The 27,986-nt window shown below is 47.7% G+C and overlaps 1 protein-coding gene across 8 annotated transcripts; it reads left to right on the top strand.

Annotated features, from left to right (window-relative positions):
* The first annotated feature begins 13 nt into the window (after positions 1-13).
* ATP6V0A1 (ATPase H+ transporting V0 subunit a1) lies at positions 14-27,205 on the top strand. Of its 8 annotated transcripts, XM_048316690.1 has the most exons (23): positions 14-116; positions 276-417; positions 571-649; positions 948-1,045; positions 1,543-1,671; positions 5,970-6,073; positions 6,882-7,008; positions 8,260-8,342; positions 8,954-9,047; positions 10,358-10,570; positions 11,182-11,332; positions 11,573-11,712; positions 12,472-12,629; positions 13,083-13,173; positions 13,965-14,083; positions 14,376-14,592; positions 15,168-15,275; positions 15,977-16,045; positions 18,140-18,247; positions 18,824-18,841; positions 20,614-20,731; positions 21,138-21,309; positions 25,864-27,205. In XM_048316690.1, the coding sequence occupies exons 2-23, from the start codon at positions 301-303 to the stop codon at positions 25,955-25,957; spliced, it is 2,607 nt and encodes an 868-aa protein (XP_048172647.1). In that variant the 5' UTR covers positions 14-116; positions 276-300; the 3' UTR covers positions 25,958-27,205. The 8 variants fall into 8 exon arrangements, with proteins under 8 accessions (XP_048172647.1, XP_048172608.1, XP_048172637.1 ...); XM_048316651.1 differs by lacking the exon at positions 15,977-16,045 and having other exon boundaries at positions 5,991-6,073; XM_048316680.1 differs by lacking the exon at positions 18,140-18,247 and having other exon boundaries at positions 5,991-6,073.
* Positions 27,206-27,986: the final 781 nt, after the last annotated feature.

The following is a 27,986-nucleotide window of genomic DNA, read 5'->3' as shown; positions in this document are numbered from 1 at the left end:
GCGCGGTCGCCAGGAGACGTGCGCGTGACGCCGCCCCGCGCGGACGGTGACGCCGCGGACGGGAGCCCGCTCGGGTCAGGCGGCGGCGGCGGCAGTGTCAGCTGTGTCAGCGGCCGGTAATGGGGGGGAACAGAACGGAACGGGGCTGGATGGGATGGGATGAGATGGGGACGGGGACACCGGGCCGGGGTGGGGTCCAGGTGCAGCCGGGCTGTGACGGGGCGGGAAGGCCTCAGTCCCTGCCCCCTCCCGGTTCTCACGGCCCTTCTCCGCAGAGGCCGCGGCGGGAGCGGCGCCGCCATGGGGGAGCTGTTCCGCAGCGAGGAGATGACCCTGGCCCAGCTCTTCCTGCAGTCCGAGGCAGCGTACTGCTGTGTCAGCGAGCTGGGCGAGCTGGGCAAGGTCCAGTTCCGCGACGTGAGTGTTCCCTGCGCGGCCCGCGGGACCGGGGCGATCGGGAGCACCGGGAGCCCGGCCGGCCCCGCTGGGGCTCAGCAGCACCGGCCCCGCTGCCGGGAGGCTCGGCCCCGGGGGTAGGGGGTTTGCTGAGTCCCGTGTCTCTCCTTGCAGCTGAACCCCGACGTGAACGTGTTCCACCGTAAATTCGTCAATGAGGTCCGGAGGTGCGAGGAGATGGACCGAAAGCTCCGTACGTTCCCATTAGGGTTGATGTGGCTCTGACTCTGCAGGTTTTGCTTAAAAAAAAAACCCAGTCAAGGCAGGCTGAAGCTGCAGGGCAGCGTTGGGATCCGAGCAGAGGGGTGAGGGCAGGAGCACGGCTCGCTGCCTCCAGGGATTCACCTCCCCCTCAGAAGATAACTGGCCAAGTTAGACAATCTTGGAATAGGAGGTGAAGGAATCAGCTGCTGCTGGGGCCAGGTGCAGGTTGGGGTAACTGTTTGACACTGAAGTGTTTGTAATTAACACTCTTAATGCTGTCTCTGCAGGGTTTGTGGAGAAGGAGATTAAAAAGGCAAACATTCCTATCATGGACACCGGTGAAAACCCGGAGGTGCCTTTTCCACGTGACATGATTGACCTGGAGGTAATGATGTGTTAAGACTCAACTAATGTTGGACTCTGGACGGAAACAGGGAAAATTGTCTCTGTTAGTCAATGCCTGCAGAATTTAGTGGCAGGAGGGCATTAGCTCAGTCTCCAGCTGTCCCTGGAAGCAGTTCTGCCAGCACACAGTGGGCTGGCTGTGTTTGTCCAAATACAGAGGTGAGAGTACTCAATAGGAATTTCACCATTGAAATGAGCCAAAAACTGGTGGAACTACATGATTTATGGTGGTGAGTCATAAAACTCTTATCAATCCAGTCCATAAAAATCTGGCTGAGTGTGAGAAGTCTGCAGTTGCCTGTAGATGTGGCAGATCTGGATCTGTGCCACAGCAGGCTGGAGATGCACTTGTAAATCCATGCAAGTTAGGTGGGGATGTGAAGCATCTCACCTGCTTCTGTGGGTTGATAGACTGAGCAGCACTTACTTATGGAATTGCTTAAAGTCCTTTTTCTTTCTCCTTTTCACATCTTCCAGGCAAACTTTGAGAAAATTGAAAATGAGCTTAAAGAAATCAACACCAACCAGGAGGCTCTGAAGAGAAACTTCCTGGAGCTGACAGAATTAAAATTTATACTGCGTAAAACCCAGCAGTTTTTTGATGAGGTCAGAATACCAGTGGGGTTTAACACTTGGGGAGCTGGCTCTTCTCATAGAAATTACCATTTTTATTCTCAAATATATTTTAGTTGCTGTTTTGGACAGCAGGGTCATTTTATGCTTCATTTAAGAAAGCCGCACAAATTGTTTTCCATTTTTCATGCAGTACACACCCATGATTTACCTCCTACGATGCTGATTTGGGCTTGTTCTAGTTAAGCAAGGGTTTGTCTAAAAATTGTGTAAAATAATTAAGGTGTGAGTAGTTCTGAAAGCACATCAACAGCCCCAAAATTTGGTGCTACAGCAAGCAGTGTCCCGAATGGGTAAGAGTCTCTTCGGTGCACGTGCAGAGGAGTTACGATCGAGCTGAATTCTCTTCAGCCTTTAAAGTGTTGTGTGGAGACTCATCAGGGTCATAATAAAAAGTCCACTGAAGTAATAGATTAATTAATTAATGAATTGAGCCTTTGATCAAACCCTGAAGCTCTCAGAGGTCAGTTGTGGAGCAGAGCTGACATTTAAAGTCTTCGACATTTTGTCAGATACCATCTGGGCCAGGAACTGGCAACTTTCACTAGACCTGAGAGGAGCTTCTCCGATGTCGTTCATGGCACCGACATAAATCCTGCCTGAGAGAAGACATAACCCTTCCTTGTAAAGCCCAAGTATCTCAAGAGTCTTGGCAGTTCTCTCAAAGAGCTCCCATATGTTTTTCAGGACGTGTTTTTGCCGAGTAGATGTCCTGTTTCCTCTAATCTCAGGATTTGATCAAAGAATTCTTAACGGAAATGGCTCCTGGTATTTACAAGGGCTATTGTCAAGTGGAGCTGGACTCCTGCACACTTCAGGCCGTTTATCTAACCGGTTTTTTTTGTTGTTGTTTTGGCACGAGGTGTTGCCTGTTCAGGCACCAAGGTTGGTCCTGTGCCAGTCATAGTCACTGCTGACACAGATACTGCTGTTGGTGTGAGGGCTACTGGGTTGTGGGGTTGATTTCAGTACAAAAAACCCCTTGTCTTCGAGTGTTGAATGTTCACTTCAAAGTGTCCCTTGGACAAACAGGATTAACCTGATAATCCATTACTTTACTGTGTTAAAGTAGTACTGCCTGTTCTGAGTATCATGTAAACCCAAGTCCTGAGCACTTTTGTATTGAGAATGAATCCCAGACTGGTTTGGGTTGGGAAGGACCTTAAAGCTCATCCCCATCCACCCTCCTGCCATGGGCAGGGACACCTTCTACTGGGTCAGGTTGCTCCAAGTCCCATCCAACTTGGCCTTGTTAATTACTGTCCTCTCCAGTGAGGGCTGCCCACTCCTCTTGTTCAGCTGCAGTGGGATCAAACTAAATTTAAAGATTAAAATCAATTTTCTAAACAGTCCATGTCAGGTCACCCACAGCCTTACACAAACCAGCCACAGAAAGCTTAGATGTGTTCTGCTTCTCTTTGATTACTGTTTTCTGTAGTAATAAAACAAAATACACCAAATAACATGTGCTGCTCTATGTAAAAGCAAACGGAACAGCTCACAGGTGATGTTCAGTGAAACGTAAGTGTGGACAATTTAAACCTGTCTCAGTTCATGCTGTGCTCAGCAAACAGCCGGGGCGAGCCCCGAGCAGCCCAGAACTGCCTCTGCTCATCATCCTGGAGTGGCCAATGCTCCCCTTCTCCATGCTGCCATTGCACAGCACTTTCAACACTTGAAGACTACAATAACTTGTAATTAAGATTATGTTATTCATAGTAATGAGTTGCACAAGAAATGGCTGACTCTCCAATTCCTTCGTGCTTGACGTTTACTCTCCAGAGTTCGAACATGGGGGGAGGGAGGGTGGCAAAATGTCCTCTTGTTCCTCCTGTGACCATTCCAGCCCAAGCAGCCATTTCTTGTTCCAACACACCATGTTGATGATTATGCTCCTTTTCTCAGTCTTCTTGTCCTTGCTTATGAAGAGCGATATGAGCTGGAGAGATTTTTCTGAGAGCTTTGCCTAGAGTCTGAGCGTAAAAGAAGACTGGAAAAGTAACGGTTAATGGCATGCAGTCCCTTCTTCCTCCCTCTGACTCTTCTGCCATCTGCTTTTCTCTGTTTGCTTTACATCTGTCACTTCTGTCTGGCTCTGGGTTAATAGTTAGGTGGTGACATGAATCTTTTTTTAGTTCTTGTGAACATTGATTTTTGTCCTGTTTGTGACCTGGAAGGGGCTTGAATTGTATGGTGTTGCACTGGGCAAGAACCATCCCTGGGCAGGACTGGAATCATGAGTGGAGGAAATGAACCTCTTTTGAGGTGAAAGGTGCTGATCTGGATGCTGATCAGGGGATCAATAAGCAATTTTAAAATGTTTAATAATGAAAACTCTGCTTCTTGATTACTGACATGGAAATGCTTGGGGGATTCCAATCCTGAATGACCTCATGTAGTAAAAAATACTCCACAATAACTCTGACATTTCACTCACTGCTGGTGAAAACTCATTTTCAAAGTAAATTTCCCAGAATCCTGTTTTCCTGCACTGGAACTGGATAGCTCCTCCATTTCCACATAGTCTCAATTTTTTATTTCTATTAAATCCCCCAGCAGTGCTCTAGTTATCCTTCCAGCTGCAGAGCTGCTGCTGCTGTGCCTTTTCCTTTCTAGAAAGCGTGTGCTCATCAAAGCAGAATGGTTGAGAAATGAATTTAAGGAACATGGAATTCATAATGCAAATAATCCCTGCAAAAGAACATTCTCTTTTAGTAAAACTGGTTTAATCCACATTTATTCTAAACTGTTTTGTTTTGTAATTCTAAGCAGGACTTGTCCTGAATAAAGGACACAAATGGGCCAAGCTAGTATTAAACATATATAACAAATTATCTCTCAGGTGGGGCAAATCCAAAGGTGTCACATGTGCTGTCCTTCCTTTTTCATGAGTCATCTGCTAAAATGTGCAGCACGTCACAAAAAATTACTGCAGACAGAGTCTTGATTACTGGAAATACAATACAAGCCTCTTAAAATTGTAACTTAGTGTTCTTCAACATCCTGAAATTGAGATGTCAAACAGTTGCTGGGATGTTTGGTGTGTGTGTTTCGTTTTCAGGTACCAAACTTTCTTGTTTTAGTTGTGTTCTCTATGAACTGAATTTTCATTCAGTTTTTGATGTTGCAACAAGTTGCCTTAGAGCTGAAAGGATCAGGGATTCCCTGTGGTGCCTTTCCAAGCTGAATGAAGAGCTTCCTCCCTCATGTTACATCCTAAGCTGCAGCAAGTGTGTGTACAAGCAGTTGAGCTGCATTTGGTGTCAGCCTTGCAAAAACTCTCTTGTATATGGCAAACACTTTTATTTGACAAGCAGGTAAAGTGTTGGAGAGATTTTCATTCTGACACAACTACTGCCCAAATACAGAGACTGGGGCTGTTAACTGCACTTGCCACAGATTTTGCAAGGCTGTGCTCTGTGTGTGTGTGGATATGAAGTGTCCTTGGGTCAAACTCTGCCTTCCAGTGTGATTTAGCAAGTTCCCTTGATGGCTTTGTGGGAAAGACCTTGAGCATACCACAGAGGGTAGACTTTGGCCCTCTGGTTGTTCTCAGGAACTGTAATTTTTGGCATTTCATTATATAAGCTGCAGAGGTAGAACTAAGTGTGAGGCGGGGTTGAACAAGTGTGAAGATGGTGCACAAGAGGATGTGATCTGAGCATCCTTGACCTGAATTTCTGACACTTACAAGCCATATTACTAAGAATTTTAGCCTGCAAATGAGTTGCAAAGAAGGACAGTGTAAAACTGTCCTGTTTTAATGCCTGGCTGGCCAAGAGATGAGCCATGTTGCCAGCCTGCCCTAAGCAGTGTGTGTGCCTGGTGGTGAACCATACGATGAATAAGGATAAATTAATTTAATATCTGGGGAAATACATGACTCAAGTGTGTTTCTCTGGTTTGTGCCATTAAAAATGATTCTTGGGAACATCACTTGTATTTAAAACTTGGAATTTTTTTTTGAATTCTGCCTTTCTTCAGACTTATATATCTCTCAGCCCCTTTGTTGCAACAATCCTCAAACCTTTCTTGTATGGAAGCCCTGCTGAGCCATTCCATTTTTCCTCTTGTTTTTCTCCTTCCATGTGTGATTCTTGCTGTCTTTTCTGTCATCTCGTTCCTCTTTTTGCTGTCTTATGTTTGCTCTTCCTTTCCTTTCCTTTCCTTTCTTCCTTTCTTTCTTTGTCTCCCCCAACTATCTCCTGGCTCCTCATTCCCTGCATGCCACTAACTGGTTTCATTAGATATTAATTGATTTGTGAATTCAGGCTGAATTGCATCATCAGCAGATGGCGGATCCAGACCTGTTGGAGGAATCCTCTTCACTGCTGGAGCCGAGCGAGATGGGAAGAGGTGCCCCACTCCGACTCGGGTAATTGCAGTTTGGGATTCCTGGATTTGGGATTATCAGCCTGTGGAAGCCACAATGATTTGAGCATAGTTGTGGAACTTTCCACACCAAGCAGCTGAAAGCTGATCTAAAACCAGCTCTCTGTTCTTTTCCTGCCCATATTAACTTCCCATTTCATGTTTATGCTTGACACGTTTCTCTTTGCACCAAAGAATTAACCCAGTTTGTTCTGTGTAAGTCTGTCTGGTGCTTTCCTCAGACATTCTGAGATCTCACAGCTTTGTTGAAAGTTGTAACTACTGTGGGCACATAATGGTCTGAAATAACTGTATAGTTCTACATCCTCTTTATCAGCTGCTTCCAGGCTTCCCTGTGTGTGTGCAATTCTTTATCTGGATGTGGGGGTTTGGTTCAGTGAGGTCTGAAGCATGAGCCCAGGACACAGTCACTGGCAGACGTGGCTGCTCTAACCCTTGCAGCCAATGTACCAGGACTGTAGGGAAATGAAGGCTAGAAACTGTGTATCTAAATGCGTTTGTTTCTTCTACAAGCAGTGATTTTTTTTTTTTTAAAGATTATTTCATTCTGTTAAAAAACAGAGCCTGTGCTATGGTGCAGTTGTTTTGTTGTGTGTTACCTCCATGTATTTAGAGGACCTTGCATTTTGCTTGAAGAACTAATGTTAAAACCAGATTTTTGTAGCTTTCGCTGTGGCGCTGACCCCCGGTTGCCGTCGTGTGCTGGGTGCGAGGCCCTGGGGTGGTTCAGGTGGTTCAGGTGGTTCAGGTGGTTCAGGTGCAGCCCTTCAGGCCGTGCTGTCCCCTTGCAGGTTCGTGGCTGGTGTGATCAACCGCGAGCGCATCCCCACGTTCGAGCGGATGCTGTGGCGCGTGTGCCGCGGGAACGTCTTCCTGCGCCAGGCAGAGATCGAGAACCCACTGGAGGACCCTGTCACGGTAAAGGGACTCTTGGGTACAGCAGCAGAAGCCTCCGGTGTGTAGCAGGATCTAAGAGCTGTGGATCTATAGATCGAAGCCTCTGTCCCTCAGTGAGGTCCATCCCAGCACCTGCTGCAACCTCTGTGCTTCATCAATAAATGTTTTCCTGTTTAATTAATACAAAATCAGGAGGCCGGATGGGGAATGTTGTTGGAAGGGGGAAAACAACTCAAAACACAGACTGTGGCAGGGCTTAGGGGTTTCTCTGGCCCAAACTACAAGTGCAGTTCTGAATAATTAATGATCCTCCTTGGAAGAGGCTCTTGGGACATGGGCATTGTGTAACATCTGAAGTTCATTTCTCTGAACTCAAACCTTTCGTTTTTTTCTTAATTCACTAATCAATAGTTTAAACATACACCTTAGAACTGTTTGCATTAGTACAGATATAAACAGTAAATGTTGTGATTTGGCCTGGTGTTACCCCCAGTGTCCTCTGTGCTCAAACCAGTGGGCACTGCCCAAACTTGGGGCACCCTTGCTCTTAGCTGGTAAAGGCTGTGTGTGGGCTGCCCTGGAACACAGACCCAGGAGGTGAAGCTCAGTAACAGCCTCTCTTTCTCATGTGAGGCTGATGCATTCCCTTGTCCCACCAACCCCTGGTAGCTGACCTGTGGAATCATCTGTCAGCTAGGAGAGACTTTGTTCTTATTGTGCAGAACTTCCTTAAATTGAGGTTACACCTAATGTAATTATTCTTGAAACATTATGTTAAAATTTCCTAAGTAAGGTAGAACAATAACTTGTCAACAAATGCAGGAAAGGGGCCCTGACTGCCCCCACGGACACAGCTGTGCAAGGAATGTGCCTCTGGCCTCCCTGGGAACCACACTAGTTAAACTCCACTTTGTTTTATCTTCATTCACTCTTTTGGCTTGATTCTGTAGGTGAGCTGACTGCGCTAAGTGCTGATAAATACTTCGTTGCATCTTCATTATTTTTGGAGATCTTACCAGGTTTTCCCATGTGCTGTATTGCATAGAATCACTACTGGATAATCTGGGGCATTTTGCTTCAGTAAACACAAATACAGTGCAGGTATTCTGTACTGAGGCTGAGAAAATTGCTCTCTTTGTGACTCAGGTGACTCAGGTACATTCTTGACCCGCTGTGCAGATCTGAGCTCTGATGTGCAGACCCAGAGAAAGGAAAAGTAGAACTCTGGTAATTATCTAATGCTAATTTCTACAATTCTTTCTATTGTTCTAGGGGGATTACGTGCACAAGTCTGTATTTATCATCTTCTTCCAAGGTGACCAGCTGAAGAACAGAGTCAAGAAGATCTGTGAAGGGTATGAAAGTCTGACAGCTGGGCAGCTCTCAATTATTTGAAACACACTGACATGACTTAATACCGATATTTCTCAACTCCCTGTTTTGCAGTGGCTGCAGGAGCACATATTTAGACAGCAAACAAAATGTGCCATAAGTAACTGAAACATGTTTTACAGTCACACTCACCACTCTCCAGCCTGTAATGCTCAAAGTACACAACTGCTGTGCTAGGGAATGCAAAAAACCAAGGAAGTGTTGATTTGTGGGGCAGGCCTGATGGGACATTAATGGGATATTCTCACAGCGGAGACAACAGTGACTGCTTCTGTCAGCAGTTGCACTGGCATGACAGCATCCCCCCTCAGCTGGATGGCTGACCAGCCTCGTGACAGTGCCTGGAGACACTGGCAGCATAGGGAGCAGAGGATTCTCTCCCACTTCTGTTTTCTTTAGTACTCAGCTTCTGCTTTGGCCTAAAGCAAACTTCTGCATCCCTTTGATGTAGAGTCTGGAGCTCTGCTTGGCAGTCTCTGCTGATCAGAAGCTTCTCTTAAAGTGCCTCTGGCTCACCCCTGACCAACTGATCTTCTTTCCATCTCTGTCACTGAGGTGCTTCCCTGTCTTCCAGGTTCCGGGCCTCCCTCTACCCATGCCCAGAAACACCCCAGGAGCGGAAGGAAATGGCTTCTGGTGTCAATACCAGAATTGATGATCTTCAGATGGTAAAATAACTGGGCTCAATGACCTTTATTTGGTTTTTTCTTTAATAATATGGTTGAAAAGTATATTTGGATCCTGTTAAAACAGGAGGATTTTTGCCCCTATTAGGTGACCATGTTTTCAGCTTTGCGTAGCTTGAGATCAGCAGTGCAAGAGAGATATTTGGAGACTGCTCAGTTGTTTCCGTGTCAGGGTTTGGGATGGGGTGGTTTGATCTTTCTGGAAGGCTGAGCAGTTCATTATATACAAGAAAGTACAGAGAACTCCATACCAGGGAGCAAAGAGGAACTCACACGTGTAGGGATATCCTGTGTGTTCCGGCTCTTGAGAGCATGTTGTGTAATTGCCTATGTCATCTGAAAGTACTTTAGAAACATTTAAACATTTTTCCAAGCTGAGATAACAATGCTAACATTAACTTAGCTCTTTTTTTTCCTGCCTGTCTTTATATTTTAATGTTGTGCTGTCCTGAAGAGCTTCTGCTTTACAGCTAATCTCTTGTGCAGCAGCCTGAGTGTTGGTAGAAAGTAATTAGCACCCAGATGTTGTGGGTGCCACCTCTGAAATACCTGGTGCTTGCTTCAAGGAAGAAAGGCAGTATGTGATAATGTAGAAAGATTTAAGGGATTTGAGACAAAAATCAAGAAAAAATTAATTAAGGTTCAGAAACTAAAAGGAAAGAGGGTTGAATTGACCTGCTTATTTGATACAGAAACTGTCTCAAGCTGTGAGTTGTGCAGTGTAGCTCAAAACATAGTTTAAAGTAGGCAAGAACTCAAAAGCAATGTAACTGCTGTAATCTGCATGTGCCTTGTGTCCTCACTTTCCCTGCAGTCTAAGACTTTCCACTCTGGAAATCTGACTTGGCCTGAGTTTGATATGTTCCAGTTGGAAAACACCCTCAGTAGGAAACACTTTCTCCATTTCCCTTCAGTAAACAAGTCTTTCAGGGTAATTTGTGTGTTTTCTCAAGGCAGCAAACCTGTTAGTTGCAGAACTCCTCTCTGCTCTTTTAACCTGGGTGGAGGTAAAACTGTTTCCTGTGGTCTTGGCACAGTTCATTGTTTGAAACAACCACTGACCTTGGAGCTGGAGGAGGTTAATAATCAGAAAGCGTCCCTGGAAAAAGCCCTTAAGCCTTTCAGCAGAACTAATTAATATGGGGGCTACGGCGTAGACTGCAGGCATGGGGCAGCCTATGCCTGGTGGGGGGAGCAGGCTGCTCGTTCATCCTCTGTGGGTAAAGCTTTGTTGGTGCACCTTGAGCTTTGGTCCATGACTTGGTCTCGTCTTTCTCCTGCTTCTCTGAAAGGTGCTGAACCAAACGGAGGATCATCGCCAGAGGGTTTTGCAGGCGGCTGCTAAAAACATCCGTGTCTGGTTCATCAAAGTGCGGAAGATGAAGGCGATTTACCACACCCTGAACCTGTGCAACATCGACGTGACACAGAAGTGCTTGATTGCTGAAGTGTGGTGTCCTGTTGCTGACCTCGATTCCATCCAGTTTGCTCTCAGGAGAGGCACTGTGAGTGGCTGCTGTGCCAGTCAGCTGTGGCATCACCGCATGGATTCATTGCCTTTTCTGTGTTGTGAGCCTCCGAACACCATCCCCCTGGGCTGTTGGAATCAGCCCTCACAGAGGACAGTTTATTTAGCGTGCAGGAATGATGACTTCGAGATAAAAGTAGTAACAAATGTGTTGTGTGAAGCTTAAAGCTCAGGTGAATGCTGGAATGGTGAGGATTTTCCCATGTGTGAGTCCTTTGGAACATTTAGTTACCCTGGCTGTGCTCTGTAGTTCTAGTGTCTGGATGCAGGAGCTCTCCAGGATGTTGGCAAACTCACCCTCTGCTCAGATAGACAAGAGAGTTGGATTTCTTTAAGTCCTTCCACTTGCTTTTTGTTTTCTTGTCTGTCCTACGGAGACAATGTTCACCTTTACTCCTGCTACACAAAGTGGAGGGCAGTGGAATCCTGGCAGCGTTCTTCAGCTGCTCCAGTGTCTCATTGTGCAAGCACACTGCAAACACTCAAGCTTGCAGTTTTCCAAATGCCAACGGGACAGCTGTGTTGTACTTTGTCCTCCAGTGCTCCAAGGGTGGGTTTGCTGATCTTCCCTTTGTTTTTCTCAAACAGGAGCACAGTGGATCCACTGTCCCATCTATTTTAAACAGGATGCAAACCAATCAGACCCCACCCACGTACAACAAAACCAACAAGTTTACTTCTGGCTTTCAAAACATTGTTGATGCTTACGGCATTGGGACATATCGGGAAATAAATCCAGGTAAATTCACACTTGGATAAGTCCAAGACTTCTGTCTCAAATTCTTTAGTCATGATGTTTATCTGTATTGCCCGTCCTGTGTGGAAGTTTCTAATGGAGAATTCTAGTAGAGACTCAGCAGCTTTCAGTAGCAGAGGGGAAGCTGGGGAATTATATTTGCTGTATTGCCTGAATTGTACCGTGGTGAATCTGGGCTGACTCACACACAGTGCCCTGGGAGTGTTGTGTCTTCCCTTACAGCGCCCTATACCATCATCACCTTCCCGTTCCTGTTTGCTGTGATGTTTGGGGATTTTGGCCATGGAATCCTGATGACTCTGATTGCTGTCTGGATGGTGGTGAGGGAAAGCCGGATTCTGTCCCAGAAGAGTGACAATGAGGTGAAGCTTTGCATTTCAAACAAAACCTTGGAGCTTTGTTTACTCCCATCCTTTTGCCCTTGAGTTGACAATGCCCATTACTCCTCCTTTGGAATTTTTGGAAGCACATGGACAGGCCTGAAGAGCACACACACACTGAGTAGTGTAGTTTCATAATAGTATTGAGTTCCCTTGGTTTTCCATTTGGATATTTATAGGAAATTATTAATTTCAGTTTTCTGAATGAAATTATCAAGTGTAGTAGGTCAGTTAGTGTAAACAAATCACCCCAAATTTAGCTGGATCATACTGGGGTTCAGTCACTGCAAACCTCCCAGTTTCTGTATGTAAATATCCTATCCCCAGCATTTTCCCTATCTGCTACTCAAGGTGGGTTTTGCTAGCTCAGGGCTGACAGGAGCTGAACCGGAGTTAAGATACACTGGCAGAGCTGGAGAAGGCTGCCGGGGTCTGTGCTCCTGGTTCCAAACTCATGCTGCCAGCTGGGAGTTGCATCAGCCTGTGCAGTGCAGTTTGTCCTCTCTAGCTAATCCCAAGTTCCCTATGGAGAGCTGCACTGCCCCTTTATCCTCGTTATCTGTGCTGCCATGCTCCCTCAGGCACCCTTAACCCCTGCCAAGGGGGAACAGAGACTTTGGGCTCTCGGTTGATATGGCCAATGTTTGTCCTACAACAGACTGATTCCCCTGGTTTGGCTTTAGGAGGGACCTTCCCTGTTCTCATGGACTTTCTTTGTTGCTTTTTGGGTTTTCACACCAGATGTTCAACATGGTGTTCAGTGGTCGATACATCATCCTGCTGATGGGGCTGTTCTCCACGTACACAGGCCTCATCTACAACGACTGCTTCTCCAAGTCCCTCAACATGTTCGGTTCCTCCTGGAGCGTCCGGCCAATGTTCAATAAAGCCAACTGGTCGTGAGTAAACTCTTGGTAACTTCGTAGAGACAGTGAGAAGCAGGTGACTTGTCCTTCCCCATTGTCCTCCCAACTCAGGAAAAGAAAAACTTCTGAACTCTCTCTCAGGTAGATTCAGAAGAGGGGTGTAAATGGGATGAAATGTGCCAAGATTCAAAACAGCCTTTTTTTTTCCCCCAGAAAACTTACAAAGTTGCAGTTTCTCACCTATTTCCCCATAGACATTTCAAGATTCCTGTCCCCTGCACCTGTCTTCTTTTGACGCTGAGTAAAAGGTCAAGAAACAGGGTTTTATTAATTTGGGAAAATCTAGAACCATCCAGGTTCTAGAACCTTAATGTTCTCTCAATTTGAGCTATTCCTTGCTCTCAAAAGGGAGGAGTGTTGTTAGTTTTTACAGAAGGAGGGTGGCATTGCTTTTGTTAATGTTTATATAATCTTATTCCCAAACAGAGATGCTCTGCTGGAGACCACCCCCCTGCTGCAGCTGGATCCTGCTGTCCCGGGGGTGTTTGGTGGGCCTTACCCGTTTGGCATTGACCCGGTAAGAGCTCATCCTTCCTCTGCATCTTTTGGGCAGAATCCTCTGTGTCAGCAGAAAGAGAAGTACCTGTTCTGTTCACAGTTCTGTGAAAGATTCCCCAGCCCAGCCATTCCCTTAGCAAGTCCATCAATGGTGGGAATACTCCTGAATGATAGAATTCCTACTGAGGTGCTAGATTTGGGATAGAGACCCTTGTTTTGAGGTCCATTAAAGGCTGCTTTCTCACCCTTTCTAACCTGCAGTGCTTTAATCAAATCTGATTAGACTTGAAAATCACTTTCTGAAGTTACTTTTTTACCCTGGGGAAAGCTGTTAATCTCTTATTTCAGTCACTCTTGGAAATGTACACTTCCCAGTAATCCTGTCACTTTGTACCTGCCTGCATCAACAGCTCTGCTCTTAACCCTGCTTGTAATATATAACAAACCTTGTATGGGTTCCACATAAAGAGGAAGTGCAGGAAATCAGAGCTGTGTGTAATTGTTCCTTTAGATGGATTATCATATTCTTACAGTTAAGGATACAGCCTCTTTTCTCCTGCACCTTTGAGGTACCATGAAAACACATTTGATTCCTGCTCAATGGTGGGCTCAGTTGCTGTAAGACTGTTCCCAGCTGAAAACTTGTCTGCTCATTTCCCCAAAAGATACCCGTGGGACAAACACATCTTTAAAAACCTGCTTTTTCAGCCTCACACTTCCTGACTGGTTCACACTGCTTAGCTTGAAGGGAGTGTTTTCCTTCTCCTGTTTTCCTTTCCCTGGTGTCTGACTAGGTGTTGTTTTTCACAGATCTGGAATATTGCCAGCAATAAGCTGGCCTTCCTCAATTCCTTTAAGATGAAGATGTCTGTGATTCTTGGCATTTTCCAGATGCTCTTTGGTGTTGCATTGAGTCTCCTCAACCACATGTGAGTGCTTTGTTTTGGTTTTCTCATGGTGGGGGCAGTGGAATGTCTTCGTGTGTCGCGTGTGTGTTGGTTTCAGATGCCCGTCAGCCCTCACCTCCTGATGGAAGGTGCAGTGCAGTTGTCTCTGGCTGTGTGTGGAACTGTGCCTGTCAGGCAGTTCCTGTGCTCCAGGCCCAGCAGTTGTTGAGCTGCTGAGCCCCTGCACTGTCCAAAGACTCTTATTAAAAGCTTTTGCCCTAATTCTAACCAAATGTAATATAAATTTTCTTTTTTTTTTTTTTTCCCCCTGTAGCTATTTTAAGAAGCCACTGAACATATACCTCGGATTTATTCCAGAAATGATTTTCATGTCCTCCCTCTTTGGATACCTTGTTATTCTCATCTTTTACAAGTGGACAGCGTACGATGCTCACACATCCAAGGAAGCACCGAGCCTCTTAATACACTTTATCAACATGTTTCTGTTCTCCTATGAGGACACCAGTAATAAGATGCTTTATAGTGGGCAGGTGCGTGCTCTTGCTAGAACAGAATCAGAGATGCTTCATGATACTGGAGTGTTTCATTAACCTTGTCATAATTGTGAAATCAAGCATGAAACGTTCTTCCACTGTGACAGAGCATTTCTGAAAGTTGATACTGTGTAATGTTGAAGAAGGAAGGAATAATCTCTATACCAGGAATTTTATCTGTCTGACCATAAGTCATCTGTGGCTTCAGAACATGTGGATCCTGATTAATAGTGGAAAGCAATTAGGAATATTGTCCCATGTCTACAATGGGATACCTCTCCGCTTGGCGCAGACACCAACGCTGTTTCCTCGCAGCAGTATCAGACATCTGCCAAATTCTCATTCCCTGCAGAATCTTTTGAATTTTTCCCTAATCTCACCCAGTCTCAGCATTAAATGCTGTGCTCAGTCAGAGGTGGCAGCTGCAGGCGTTAAGTACTTAATTGCTGTTCCCAGAAGAGAGAGAGGTAGTGAAGCATCCACATACTGGGAATTCAGCCATTCTTGCTGGGTTCTGCATGTGTTTGAGCAGGGGCTGCAGCGGAATTACCTGAGACTTGTTTCTTTTGCAGAAAGGGCTCCAGTGCTTCCTCGTGGTGGTAGCGTTGCTGTGTGTGCCGTGGATGCTGGTAGCCAAACCCCTGGTCCTTCGCCAGCAGTATTTAAGGAGAAAACACTTGGTGGGTGACTCCCTTTTATATTTTACACGTGAAAACTGTTTTTGGTTGAAAAGCTGTGTTCTCCATCCTGAGCTTGGATTCATGGGTTCACACTGCATTGAAACCTGTAAAGTGTTTTTGCATATTCCTGGGCATACCAGGTGGGTGTTACTGGAGACAGAGTGTGGCCTGCCTGCTTCCCAGATCTGGATCCAGCATCAAACCTGCTTTTAAAAACCCCTTATGTTGGTAATGATCAGAACAGTGTCTCTGGCTCAGGCTTTGGCAGCTGGTTTAGGAACAGTCTCACTGGCTGCTGGATGCACTTCTGTGGCTGGGCTAGGCTGGCAGTGGGAAACAGAGATGGAATTGGCTGGCAGACTTCTCAGCTATCTTTGTTAAAGCAGCTTGGATGATAAAAAATAACAGTTAAAAGGAAAAAGAGACTTACAGACTCTTGTAGAGGTTGTCTGCTCTGGGGTGCTCTGTAGGTTCCCAGCTGCACTGTAAAGTACCCATGTGTGAGATGCGGAGACGCGCGAGTTCTCCCTGCACGTGTGGCAGCGCTGTGAGGATGTGCAGCGAGTCAAAGATCAGTTCAGTTACAGACACTCCCTCTCCCTTCTCTGACCATCTTTCATCTTCCCATGTCCCCTCCATTCGTCTCCCTTTCTCTTTCTGTTTTCTTCCTCCTCCCTTTCTCTTCTTCCGTCCACCCCCAGGAGGGGCAGCCCGAGGAGGCCCAGGGCAGCACGAACGCGCAGGCGCTCGAGGCAGCAGCGGCTGCAACAGTGAGTGCACTTCAAACTCGCCTGATGCATTACAGATGGGAGTTGGCTTTGTGTCTGATTATCGAGGGAGCATGGAATGTATCTGAATTTCATAAGGGAATGGCAAGTGCACCTTTAGGGTGAAAAACACTTTCTCTTGGAAAGAGCAAAGTTTAGCCAAATTGATACATTCTGGATGAACACCCAGGCTGGAGGATGGTAGTTGTGTGTGCACAGAGACACTTCCTTGCAGGAGTGCTGCTGAATCCAACCTGCAGAGCAGCACAGGATTTCCTGCTACCACATCCCCCCATGTTAAATTCCCTTTTTTTCTTTGGCTTGTGTATTTGTTTAAGATAGATTAGGATTCTTCTCAGTGCAGCATTTCTGTTTGCATTACATGTTCCCAAACACACAGTGATGTGATGGCCTCCAGCAACTCCATGTCAGTAATCATATGGATTTGTGACACATCTGTCCTGTACACACTTCGGCCTGAAATTATTGTAAAATGGCTGTGCACAAAAAGCTTCTCAGTGGCGGTTGTTTTGACTTACGTGTTTCTAAGCCTACAGATGGCCCTTTGCTGCCAGAGCTTTCTGGTGAGGATTGTGGCAGCCCCCAGAACTTAGTCCCTTCCCCAGTGCTGCCTATTTCAGCTCGATTTTAGTTCTGAATCTGCCTGGCTGACTGGGAGGTGTGAATCTCACCGACAGTGTGAAGCACATCCTGCTCTCCAGGTGCCACAGGTGCTGGGAGGGACATGTCAGCTGGTTCTCTCCTGACATTTCAGTCTCCTCACGGAAATGTCAGAAATGAAAATGGATCTTTTGTGTATGATCCATCCAGCGTATGAAATGCATCTGCATCGGGAAGCTGCGAGGGGAGGTCTTGTGTGAAGTGTGCTTAGAAGGATCAAGTAAACAATTGGAGCTGTTGGAGCTGTGTTTAGGATGGTTTACAGGGAATGGATCTGAGTGGAGTGCGAGGAAAAGCTGCTCAAGTGCAAGTTCACACAGACTAGAAATATATAAATAGAATATTGACAGGAGTCACCAGTGACTTGTGGTGTTTCAGAGATACTGAGAGTCCTAATAAAAGCATTGTCTTTGTTGTAAATATGGGGGGTTTTAAAATTGTATTTCTATTTTCAGAGCATAAACACCTACCTAATTTGTTTTTAGAAACCTGACAAAATCTCTAATTCATATCTGGCATTTTGGGCAAATTTACAGTTCAGCCTGAAATAAAAGCAGGCTTCTAGGGACAAAGGAGGTAGAAGAACTCAGAGCAGCTGTTCTGCTGGTCTCTGCAAGCGCCAGGTCAGGGGACCTTCAGCCTCTTTTCATCTGCATGGGCATCCCTGGACTTCTGCAGTCTGGATGTGGCAAGTCAGCCTGGTCACATCCTGTGTCTCAGGTGACCCAAGACAGTGCTGAAGCTGGACACAGGGTTTATTTATATTTATGGTGTTGTCGTTTGCCTCTCTAGGGCTCAGACTCAGGGGTCAGGTGGGGAACTGCTCCCGATTTCAGCTCAGTCTGTGTGTTGTTCTTTTGCCTTTGGAATCCTGGAGGTGCAGCTGAGGGTCAGATGCTGAATGTCAGCACAAATGTCTCTAAAAGGACCTGCTTGCACAACGTAGAGTTCCCAAGCAGGGGAAGATCTGGTTTTCTGCGTGGTGTCGGTGTGCCTGAGGCTGGTGGGAGCATGCGTGTGTGTGTCTGTGTTCTGCTCCATGACCTGATCCAGTACCCAGCAGTGGTGTCGGTGCTTGTCCAGCCGTGCTGGGCAGGACGTGGGGCTGTTGAATGTCAGAGCCAGCAAATGTCCTCTGAGAGGTGTGCCTTTATTGTCCTCATGATTGCAGTTACACTGTAGAAATGTACCAAGGATTCACTCAGACAGACTTTTTTTTTTTCCCCAGCCCCAGCAGGAATCAGCACCTTTCCCATCCAAGCTGGGAAATAGAATTGTACCTGCCTTAATCTGGGCCTTAATATTTAATATTTTGTTTTCCTCTGTGAGCTGCTGCTGCACATGGAGTATGAGAAACCTGCACTTTTGCACTAAAACCCAAACAACACTTTGCTCTTTCTTTTCTGCATGTGTCAGGGCACGCACAACTTTGGTGGGATCCGGGTGGGCAATGGCCCAACGGAGGAGGATGCTGAGATCATTCAACATGACCAGTTATCTACCCATTCTGAGGAGGGGGAAGAGGTAAGCACCTGAGCATCCTCGCTCTCAGGGCACTGCACTCGGCAGCAGGATGAGCTCACTGGGACTGTAGTTACTCATTTCCAGGCTGTTTAAACAGCAACATTCCCAGTGAAGTCTTTTCCTAGCAGTTTTCTCACTGACTGTCTCTTGGTTACTCCCAGGAATCCAGAAAAAGCAGCATTTGTATATCCTGGGAGATGTGGCTGTATTTGTCCCCAAAGAGCCACCATCTCAGGGGTGCACAGCACTCCCAGGTGCCACATGTTACCTGCTTCTCCCGTGCCAGTGGAAATTCAGGGGCTGTGTTTCTGCAGCACTGAAATTTTGTTTATATATTCATTTTGACTGATGGGGGTAATATTAATTACTTCCCTTTCCTCCGGGAGAGGAGAAAAACAGTCAGTCTCACGTAGCTGGGGAGTTTTCTGATGCTCTGAACGACTGCAGCAGATCCTGCCTCTGTAGTGCATGGGATGTGTTACTGCTTTCCGTGGCGTGCGTAGGAGGGAATTGCTGAATGTGTTCATGATTAATGTGATCAAAACACTGCACTAAATGTAAATTTATGTTTTCAAGCCTACAGAGGACGAGGTGGTAAGAGCACAGCAGCTTTGCATTCATGTGTACCTGGGCCATTTCCCATCGGTGTACAGCGTGCTGAATGGAACTTGTTATGTCACAGCATTTTGTTTTCCAAAAGATCTCGCTGTTTTCATGTTAAAGGCCATTTTTAATTCATACATACATACATATATCAGCAGACTTTTAATTACTTCATCTATACAGCTTGTCTGTCTGATCCCCTGTCTGCAGATTGTTCCCAGTTACCTGGGAAACTGTTCAGCTGGAGGTCTGAAATTGAAAAGTTTTCACTTTTGAGCCTCCAAAGAAATCTCAGGTTTTTTATGTTGTGGCTTTCTTAATTCTGTGCTGCAGCAAAATGTGTAAAGAGATTTCTTCCCACAAACTATCTGCCATGTTAAGGATGATGCTGGTTGACCCAGAGCAAACACAGCACGGCCAGTCCAGTTTCATGTAGTTCAAGAACTGAACTGGCCAGAGGCTTTGTGTAAAAGAGAAGCTCCGTTCTTAGAAACTGCTCATCCATAAGCACTTGTAAAATGGGGGGTTTAATACTGATGCAGGATTGAGTGTAGGTTTCAGCACTATCAGGTAACCAATTTTACTACAAAAAAATACAAATGGCATGAAATCAGAACAGCTTGACCAGGCCACTGCTGCTGAAAATTGTGCTGAGAGTGGTTTGCTCAGAGCTCTGCTGTGCACAGGCCTGTGTGGAACTTGGGGAAGGGAGGGGGCATGGGGGTCCTCTTCTGGTGTACCTGATGTCTCACTGAACCTGGGGAAAATGTGTAAATCCACAGGGACTATGCCACAGCAATCCCGATGCTCCCGCTCCTGGCACAGTGGTCGCTCTCTCTGGCAGTTGCACTCAGCTTTGAAAGGTCTTTGTTTCAACAATTCCCAGATTCCCAGTCCTGCCGGTCAGCTCGTGTGTCCAGAGCTGGAACTGTTGGCTAGGGCAGCCTTTAGTGAAGAACTTCACAGCTCATGTTCTGTGGAGAAAGGATTAGGCTTTTGACAGCTAATTTAACTGAATTGTTTGAAATATTTATTGCCTTGGATATGCTAGGGAAGAATTACGAATATAAATAGCTTTGTGTGCATGCCTAGAGCATTAGTCACTGGATGTATTTAAAACATCATGTTCACTTAAATCTGAGCAGTTTCTGAAGCACGGATTAAATCCAAAATGCAGGGAATGCTTTCCCAAGCTACAGAATAAGAAACTGCCTTACATGGCAGACTTCCTTGTAAGTTCTTCTTTTATTATTGCAGAAAATTACCAAGACACAGAGACTTTGCCAGTGAATGGTGTACAGAGGTGACTTTTTCAGGATAGCTTAATGCATTATTTTTGCTTTCAAAAAGGGCAGGTTCATGTCTTGCAAAATGCTCCTGTAGCAAAGGCACACACAGCTTGGAGCACTGCCTCCTTCCCATAGCAGCACCTCCAGGTTACCGGGCAGTGCACACCACCACCACCTTCTGCTGAACAGTCTTTTCCTGGCTAAGCCCATGGATGAATTTGGAATATCTGACTTTCACACGCCAGAATGAGAAAACAGTATTCACATCACAGCATTTGTCATTCTGCAAAACCTGTCAAGACAAGATTCAGTTTTCATTTGTGAAGCTGGCGCGCTAAACCAGGAGAAGACAGTGTCAGTGTGCAGCGTCACACACAGTGTCCCTGGTGATAGCAGCAGTTCCCCTGCCCGTGCCCCTGCCTGGCCGCCCCACGCCACGCTCCCAGCTCCCCTCATCCTCTGTTCCCTTTGCAGTTCGACTTTGGGGACACCGTGGTGTACCAGGCCATCCACACCATCGAGTACTGCCTGGGCTGCATCTCCAACACCGCGTCCTATCTGAGGCTCTGGGCCCTCAGCTTGGCCCACGCACGTGAGTGTCCCTCAGGGAGCTGAGCCCTGGGTCCTGTGCCTGCTCAGCCCGGGCAGGTGGGAGGCAGGAACACAAGAGGCCTCTCGGGGCCCAGCTGGCACAGGACAGTGCTGCGTGTGCATTACCTGGGAGCAGTGAGCTCCACGCACCAGGGTCTGCTCCCACAGCTCTGCTGAATGGGAGGAATGGAGTCAAAATCACAGAATAAAGCAAAGAGCTGCTGAGCAAGGACTCTGCCCTGCCTGTGTGACAGCTGGAGGCAATGTCCTGACACACTTGGCTGTGAAAGCTCTTGTTCCTCTTCAGTTTCCATCTCATTGTAGCAGGAGTTTGCTTTAGTTTTTGCTTTATAAGTAAACAACTCCCTGTTCTGCTGACACGAGTCTTCTCCCCTTTCTCTTGGCAGAGCTCTCGGAGGTGCTCTGGACCATGGTGATCCACATCGGCCTCAGCGTGAGGAGCCTGGGGGGAGGCTTGGGCCTCTTCTTCATCTTTGCTGCTTTTGCCACCCTGACAGTGGCCATTCTGCTGGTCATGGAGGGGCTCTCGGCCTTCCTCCACGCTCTGCGTTTGCACTGGTGAGTTACTGGAACATCCAGAAACTTGGAGAGCTCTTCATAACAAGAAATTTGATGTCATTTAGACTGTGCAGAAATGCCGTCTTCTAGAAGGCAGAAAGTCTTTAAAAGGGTCAGAGATATCAATCCTGTTTGTAGTAAAACACCTCTCCCTGATTGTTGCTTTAAGTTGTGGAGCTCTGCTTAGAAATAAGCACTAAAGGACTAAAGCTGTAGTACCACAGCTTTGGGACCAGGGACTGGGGAGGCTGTGCTGGCTGGAGCAGTGTGCTTTGTGGCTTTCAGCAGGACTTTGTCGTTCCATCTCTTGGTCTTTTCCCTGGTTCCCGTGTTTGTTGTCCTTTGTGTGCAATAGCCACTGACTGCAGGTTCCTTCTCATGCTCTTGTTCATCGCTGTAAAACCTTACCTTGGACAGGAGTGGCTTTGCCTTCTGCCTTTGAGGTACTTTGGGATGGCAGCGAGTTTTTGCTGGTCTTACTTTTGGAAGCTGCTTTTGCAGTCCCTTTCCTGTGATCATGAAGCTCCTGTGTATGCAGCCAACAAAGCAGAAGGAATTACTCTGCTCCCAAGTGTTCAAGAGCTTTCTCTAATCCATGTTTAAGAATGTTCATTGTTCCACTTCAGGTTCCCTTGTTAGTGCACTGGTGGGATCAGAGGAGCAACTGGCAGTGGGATTTTCTCAGCCTGAAGTGTAGGAGAGTCTGTGCCTCTGTGGGGTTCAGGCTGCTGCCACCTCCTCAGGCTGCTGATTTCCTGGGCAGGGGGGGTCATTAGAGCAAAGGGAAGTCCCTGAAGATCACAATAAATATTCTGTCTTGCTTAAATGGGAAAAAAAGGTTGGGAGCACTCTCTGAAAGTAGTTCTGTAAGTGCAAAAGGAAGCCAGTGCCTCTAAAAACAACCCCAGAATAAAATCAGCCTTTTTGTACTTTTCCCCTGCTTGTGGGGAAGGAGACCTTTGGCCTTTTACCCTCTCCCTTGGCAGCTGGTGAGGTGCAGGCTGGAGTGTCCTGGTCCACCTGTGTCTCTGCAGCTGAGGGAGCCAAGCTGATCCTGGCATCCTGGGGCGAAGCCATCTTGTGCCGAGGGAGCCGGGGGGGCACTCCTGGAAATGGCTGCTGGACGGTGCCTCTGTTTTTCCTGGCATCCAGCCTGAACCCTGCATAGCAGTTGCTTGGAGCTCTCACTCGAGAGCTCCTTGCTGGCTGGCCAGAGCTCCCTCATCCTCTCCCTGCTGTCGCCGTGCTGGGCCACTCCAGCAGTGACATCGGGAGCCCTGCAGACCCTGCTGGGCACTGAGAGCAGTCCAAGAGGAGCAGAGGGCAGCAGTGCTGTAACTCCAGATGTGGCGGGTTTGCTCTGCAATTCCTTGAGGATTAGAGGATTTCCAGGGTCTGGCCTCTCCGGGCTGTGGAGCTGCATGGCCGTTTCTAAGCAGCAGCAGGGGAACAGCCCTGAGCAGCTCTCTAGACAGGCTCCATGGAGCAGAATGTACATTTTTGGGGGGGACCTGTCTTGTGTTAATAATCACAAACTGCACTTCCAGATATGGCTCAGACACCTGAGTGTCAGACAGGTGTGAGCTGGAGGTCATGGTTCACAATGCTAGGCTTTCCCTAAAGGGCCATTAAGAAACCATCTGTATATGGTCAGTGAAATGGCAAACAGGCAAACCCAGGGGCAGCAGCAGTGAGTGCACGGATCACTCCGGCCGTGCAGACCAGTGCAGGGCAGTTGTGGAACTGGAGTGCTTAACAAAATGCTGTTTTCCCTAAACATGTGTTTCATACTTGCAAGCCCTCCATGCACAGGCTCTGAGAAAAAATCTGTTCAGGCTCAGAGCCCATAAAGCTAGTTTGAGGTTCTATTTCAGACTGCAAGTGATCTGCTAAAATGATTTTGGGGTTGCTGCGTGTTGCTTATCACAGGGAGGCACCTGCAGTGGTTCCAAAGAGCACACTGTTCACATTCCTTTTTGCTCCTGAACCAAAAACAGGGTGTTCCAATGGCAGGTGTTCCCTTTTTAGGAAGAGGAAGGGAGAGTGGAGGTCAAATACAGCTGTCCTGGGAGGAGCAGATGGGATTCTCTGGCTATGGGAGAAGAGTCACCTATCAGGAATTTGAGGAGTGGGTGGTTCAACCTTCCTGGAAAGGAGGAGGAATTGAGCATGTGTTTTACTGGTCAGGGAATTCAAAGGTTGTTCCATATGCTGTGCCTGGCAGTCCCAAATGAGGGAGGTTTATTTTGTGCTTTTTCCGTGTGCATTCTTTGAGCAGGTTGGGCTTTTCAGGCCATTCTGGGGTGGAGGCAGCACTCTGGATTGCTGCCAGGATTGCAGGGTGTGAATCAGGGCTCCACTGCAGCTCTGTATGTGTCTGAGCTGTGGTACTGTCAGCTTCTTTTGCTGTAACTCTTCTGAAATATTTAACCTTTCCATATATTGCTTTTCAGTGATGCAGTTTGAATGTTCAGATTAAAGCAGCTTCCCCCTTTTTAAGATAGTCACCTCTTCTAGTGTGAGCCAAAACAGACTGTGCCCAAAAGAAAAAGTTTGTAACTGGATTCAGAGTGCTGCATCCCGAGAGGCGTGGGTGTGTTGGAGCTGCATCCCACTCCCAGTCCAGAGAGTGGGAATGGTGGAGTCCAGGTGCTCACTCACCTGCAGGATCTGATTTTCCTTTGTAAAGGTCACAAGCCAGCACTTGCCTGCAGTGTGGCCACAGGAGCTACTGCTCCAAGGGGCAGCCACAGTCTCCTGTCCATCCTGGCAGGATGGAATATCCCATGGTGACAGATATGATACCTCTGTCCTTTTTGGGAAGGAGTAGCTGCAGCAGTCTCTGTACAGACACCCCAGTGGCTTCTGTCTGTCTGGTGTGCTGTCCTTGAGGTGTGCCTGGTTTACACCTGACCCCAGGCTCTGTCTTTAGGAACGCAAACATAGAGTGGGAGTTTGCAGTTGTACCGAGTGACAGTTGGGGTTCCCATTGCCTCCTGCTCATGGGACTGGAGCTGCCTGGTTTTCCAGTGTCCGTACCCTGACTCTGTGGGGTTGGAAAACCCACCCCAGAGCTACACTCTGACAAACACTGACAGTAACTGTTAATGCAAAAAGCTGCAGAGTGGGTTTCCTGGAGCACTGCTGCTGCCAGAGGACTCCTGGGCTGTTTGCTGATAGTGCCACTGTCTATAAATTCTGTGCAGAACTTGGTCACTGATGGGAGACACATGGAGGGTTTAGCAGTAAACTGGGACACGTGACAGGCAGTGAGCCTGGCAACAGCAGTGCCTCTTGCTGGGTTCTGGGTGTTCCTGGAGACACCTGCAGAAAACCCCACTGACTGTTTACTGTTATTTGGTTAAATACACTGTTCTCGCTAGTTCTCTAACCTTAGAGCAGCCTCTCTTCCACTGTCAGGCCTCCAGTTGTGGCCAGTTGTAAAGGAATGTCCAAAGGGAGCATTTGGATGCTGGGGCCAGCTGGAATTGTGAATCATCAGGGTTAACATGTCAGTCACAGTGAGCTTGGGTGACTCAGATAGCCAACCCTCTGCCTCTCATTTCCCTTTGCTTACAGAACAGTTACTTAGTCACAGGATACTTACAGAGATTATCAGGGTTCCTGAAAAACTGGAGCACACTGGCAAGGAGCCCTTCCTCCCACACGGAAAATCCTGTTCATCCTGGGGATCCCTTGGCCTGTGAGGCAGCAGCAGATACAAGCTAAAGCTGGTTTTCCTGAGCGTTTCCCTCCTGGGCTCTGTGGGGAAATCACTTTTTGCTAGCTGAATCCAGCAGCTCTGGAGTTTGCCATGATTCCCCACTTGGAGAAAAATAATTCAAGTTTGTCCTTTTTTGCCGAAAAAACCCTTCTCCTGAGCTGTGTTAAATGCTCCCCAGTTTGCTGTCATTTGCTGCCTGCAGAGACTTTGTTTTCCAGCAGATTGTGCAGGGGAAAGTGTCTGTGAAGCCTGGGCTTGTTTTTGCTGGGAGTCAGGGGATTAGTTTTCCCTGTCCCTATTTGGCTGTCGCTGACTATTGGGCAGTTCTCTAGAATAATTCCTTTCTTTACTCGAGTTCATTAGGGGCAGCAGCAAATGGGGCTGAGCTAACGCTCGGCTGGAGCTGGCGGGCACGTCCCAGTGCAAATATGCTGCAGGGAATAAACAGAAGTGGCTGGTGGGGGAGTCTGAGCTCAGTGTCACGTGGCTGAGGCTTGTGGTAATGAAAAAGGGAACTTTAGCAGCTGGTGTAAAAAATGCTGTGTCTGCTCCCTGTGCTTCACAGGACACGGCGGTCAGGGCCAGTCTTCTCCTCCTGTTGCCCTTTTATTGTCTCTGAGGGTGGGATCAAAGTCTCTGGGCAGCTCTCTGCTCCACACAGAAGCATCACACATGGATGGGGGGGTTATGCCAGAAGATACATTATGTTACAATACCTCTTTTTCTCTTTAAAGCTTGCTTTCTTATAGTCAATAATCCTACTTTTAATGGAGTTCTTGCAAATTGTTCCTATTGATTTTAATGAGTAATCACTCTTCTATCTCTTGCAGGATTGAGTTCCAGAACAAGTTCTACACTGGCACTGGGTTCAAGTTTCTCCCTTTCTCCTTTGACATCATCCGTGAGGGGAGGTTTGACGACTGAGTCCTCCCCACACCAGCAGTGTTAAACGTTGTGTGTGTGTGTGTGTGAGACCCTCCCCAACACCAAGGGTGTGACTGACCCCTCCCCGTGTGTCCGAGTCACATGTGTAGTGACAATAACTTATTGCAGCACCCTTGAGCGTTACCATGGCATCCCCAAGCCAAAAGCTTTGACGTTCTGGGGTAACGACACTGGATCACAGAAACTTTTTGTTCCTTAAGTTTACTCCCAAAGGTACCAAGTGCATGAGGTGTCTGGTGTGCAGTCGTGTGCTCCCTGTATTGTGCATTCCTTGGCAGCTGATCAGGGCAGAAAAGAAATGCAGCTGTGCTGAGGGGACATGGAGAAAAGGCCCAAAGACCTCAGCTCGGGAATAGTGAGGGCTGTTCTCCCTCTTATTGCTGGAGGCAGTGGTGGGGAGTCCTCATTCGCTGGGACTCAGCTGCCTGACTGTGGCCTGGGGGCAGGATGGGGAGGGATGAGCCTTGGTGCAGACTGTCACTGGTCACTGCAGGTATTGCCACTGGCAGTGGAACTTCTGGGGTTTCTGGTTTAAAACCAAAGCCTTTGAGGCACATCAGATAGTGTCTGTGTGGGCTTGGCATCAGTGGAGGCAGCTTTTGCACAGGTGGATGTACCAGTGACTCACGTTGTTCTGTACACTCAGGGTCTGAGGAGCCCTTTCAGAGAGAGCAGTGGCCCAATCTTACTAAAATAGCTCTGTGGCAGGGGGATCTCTGTGGTGTGTCCCTGCATTAGCTGTTGCTTTCTTTCCTGTCTGAGCTGTCAATATTTCCTTGCACTCCTCAACTCGATGTAGCTGTAGCAGCAGTGTGGTGTGTGTTAGTGCTGTGTGTGACTGTCGTGTTTGATTCTCGCAGTGGAGCCGAGTATTTGTGTATGAACAGATTAGAACAATAACGAGACTCATTAACCTGGAAGCAAGGAGGAAATGCCTCGAGGTGCCAGGCTGCTTAAAATTAGGTGAGAAAGTTACATGTACCTTGCACACTGCAATGGGCACGTGCGTGGGGCACAGGGACCCTTGTGCTGCACCTGGGCAGGCCCTGGGCACTCACTGTGTTACAGGTGGACGTGGTGGGTATTCACAGAGGTGTTTGCAGACTGAAGGATGAAATCAAAGCATAGCTGCAGGTGGAGCTTTGCCATGAGTCCTGCTATGTTCTGCTGCCTGGGTGAAGCATGTTGCTGACAGTCACTGTATAAATTAAATGAACTCCACAACAAGCACTGTGGCCTGTTTTCTGCTTCCCCAGTACTCGCTGAGGGGGCTCAGGGGCAGCCATTCATCCCTGACCTATACTGAACACAACCCCCAGAGCTGCTGGGAGCAGCTGGGACCTTGGGCATTTCTGCTCAGGATCGTGTCACCTCCATGGCCAGAACCATGGGGTGGGAAGGGCTGGTTTGTACAGCAAGACCGGCGTGACCCTGCCTGGGCTGCGATGTGTCTGTGCTTATCGAGCCCCAGCGACATCCTGAGCGAAGGCCGGGTCAGAGCCATTTGTCCCAGGGCTTCCTGCTCACCCTGATAGACCCCGTAACTGGGTGGAACGAGGAGTTGTGTAGGAGGAAGAGTTCTGGAGTGCTTAACCCGGGTGCTGTGGGTACCCTTGGATGGGGAGTGGGGCAGCATGCTCTGCCTGCCCGGGGCTGTGCCCTGCTCCTGCTTTCCCCAGCCGCAGGGACCCCGCTCCCCGCGGACGGCCGTGTTTACTCAGGCCCTTCCTGCCGGAGAGGGTATTTCCACATGTGCGGGAGCAGCGGAAGGGAGGGTTCTGCAGGGTTTTGGCGATTGTGTAGCTGATGTCGGTATGTTTCCCATCTCCTGATCTCTCCGGGAGGGCGAGAAGCCGCGCTGAACTGCGCCACCGGCCTCCCGCACCTCTTGGACGAGGAACCGGCTTCCCGCTGGTCCGGGGGATGCTTTTTCCTGCAGCTGTAGGTACTAGATGGCCGGGGGGATGTTCTCTCTCCTCTTTCACCACTCTCTCGTGCAATCACAACA

The sequence above is a fragment of the Corvus hawaiiensis genome, chromosome 1 (genome assembly GCF_020740725.1).
Source record: "Corvus hawaiiensis isolate bCorHaw1 chromosome 1, bCorHaw1.pri.cur, whole genome shotgun sequence".
NCBI classification, from domain to species: domain Eukaryota; kingdom Metazoa; phylum Chordata; class Aves; order Passeriformes; family Corvidae; genus Corvus; species Corvus hawaiiensis.
Note: the sequence above shows the minus strand (reverse complement) of the source record. Positions and strands in the feature narration are given on the sequence as shown.

Excerpts from the sequence above, each read along its gene's own strand:
- ATP6V0A1 (XM_048316690.1), top strand. The coding sequence starts at position 301 with ATGGGGGAGCTGTTCCGCAGCGAGGAGATGACCCTGGCCCAGCTCTTC. Across the intron at positions 12,630-13,082 it reads TTCAATAAAGCCAACTGGTC|AGATGCTCTGCTGGAGACCA; the intron begins GTGAGTAAACTC and ends ATTCCCAAACAG. Across the intron at positions 21,310-25,863 it reads CACGCTCTGCGTTTGCACTG|GATTGAGTTCCAGAACAAGT; the intron begins GTGAGTTACTGG and ends TATCTCTTGCAG.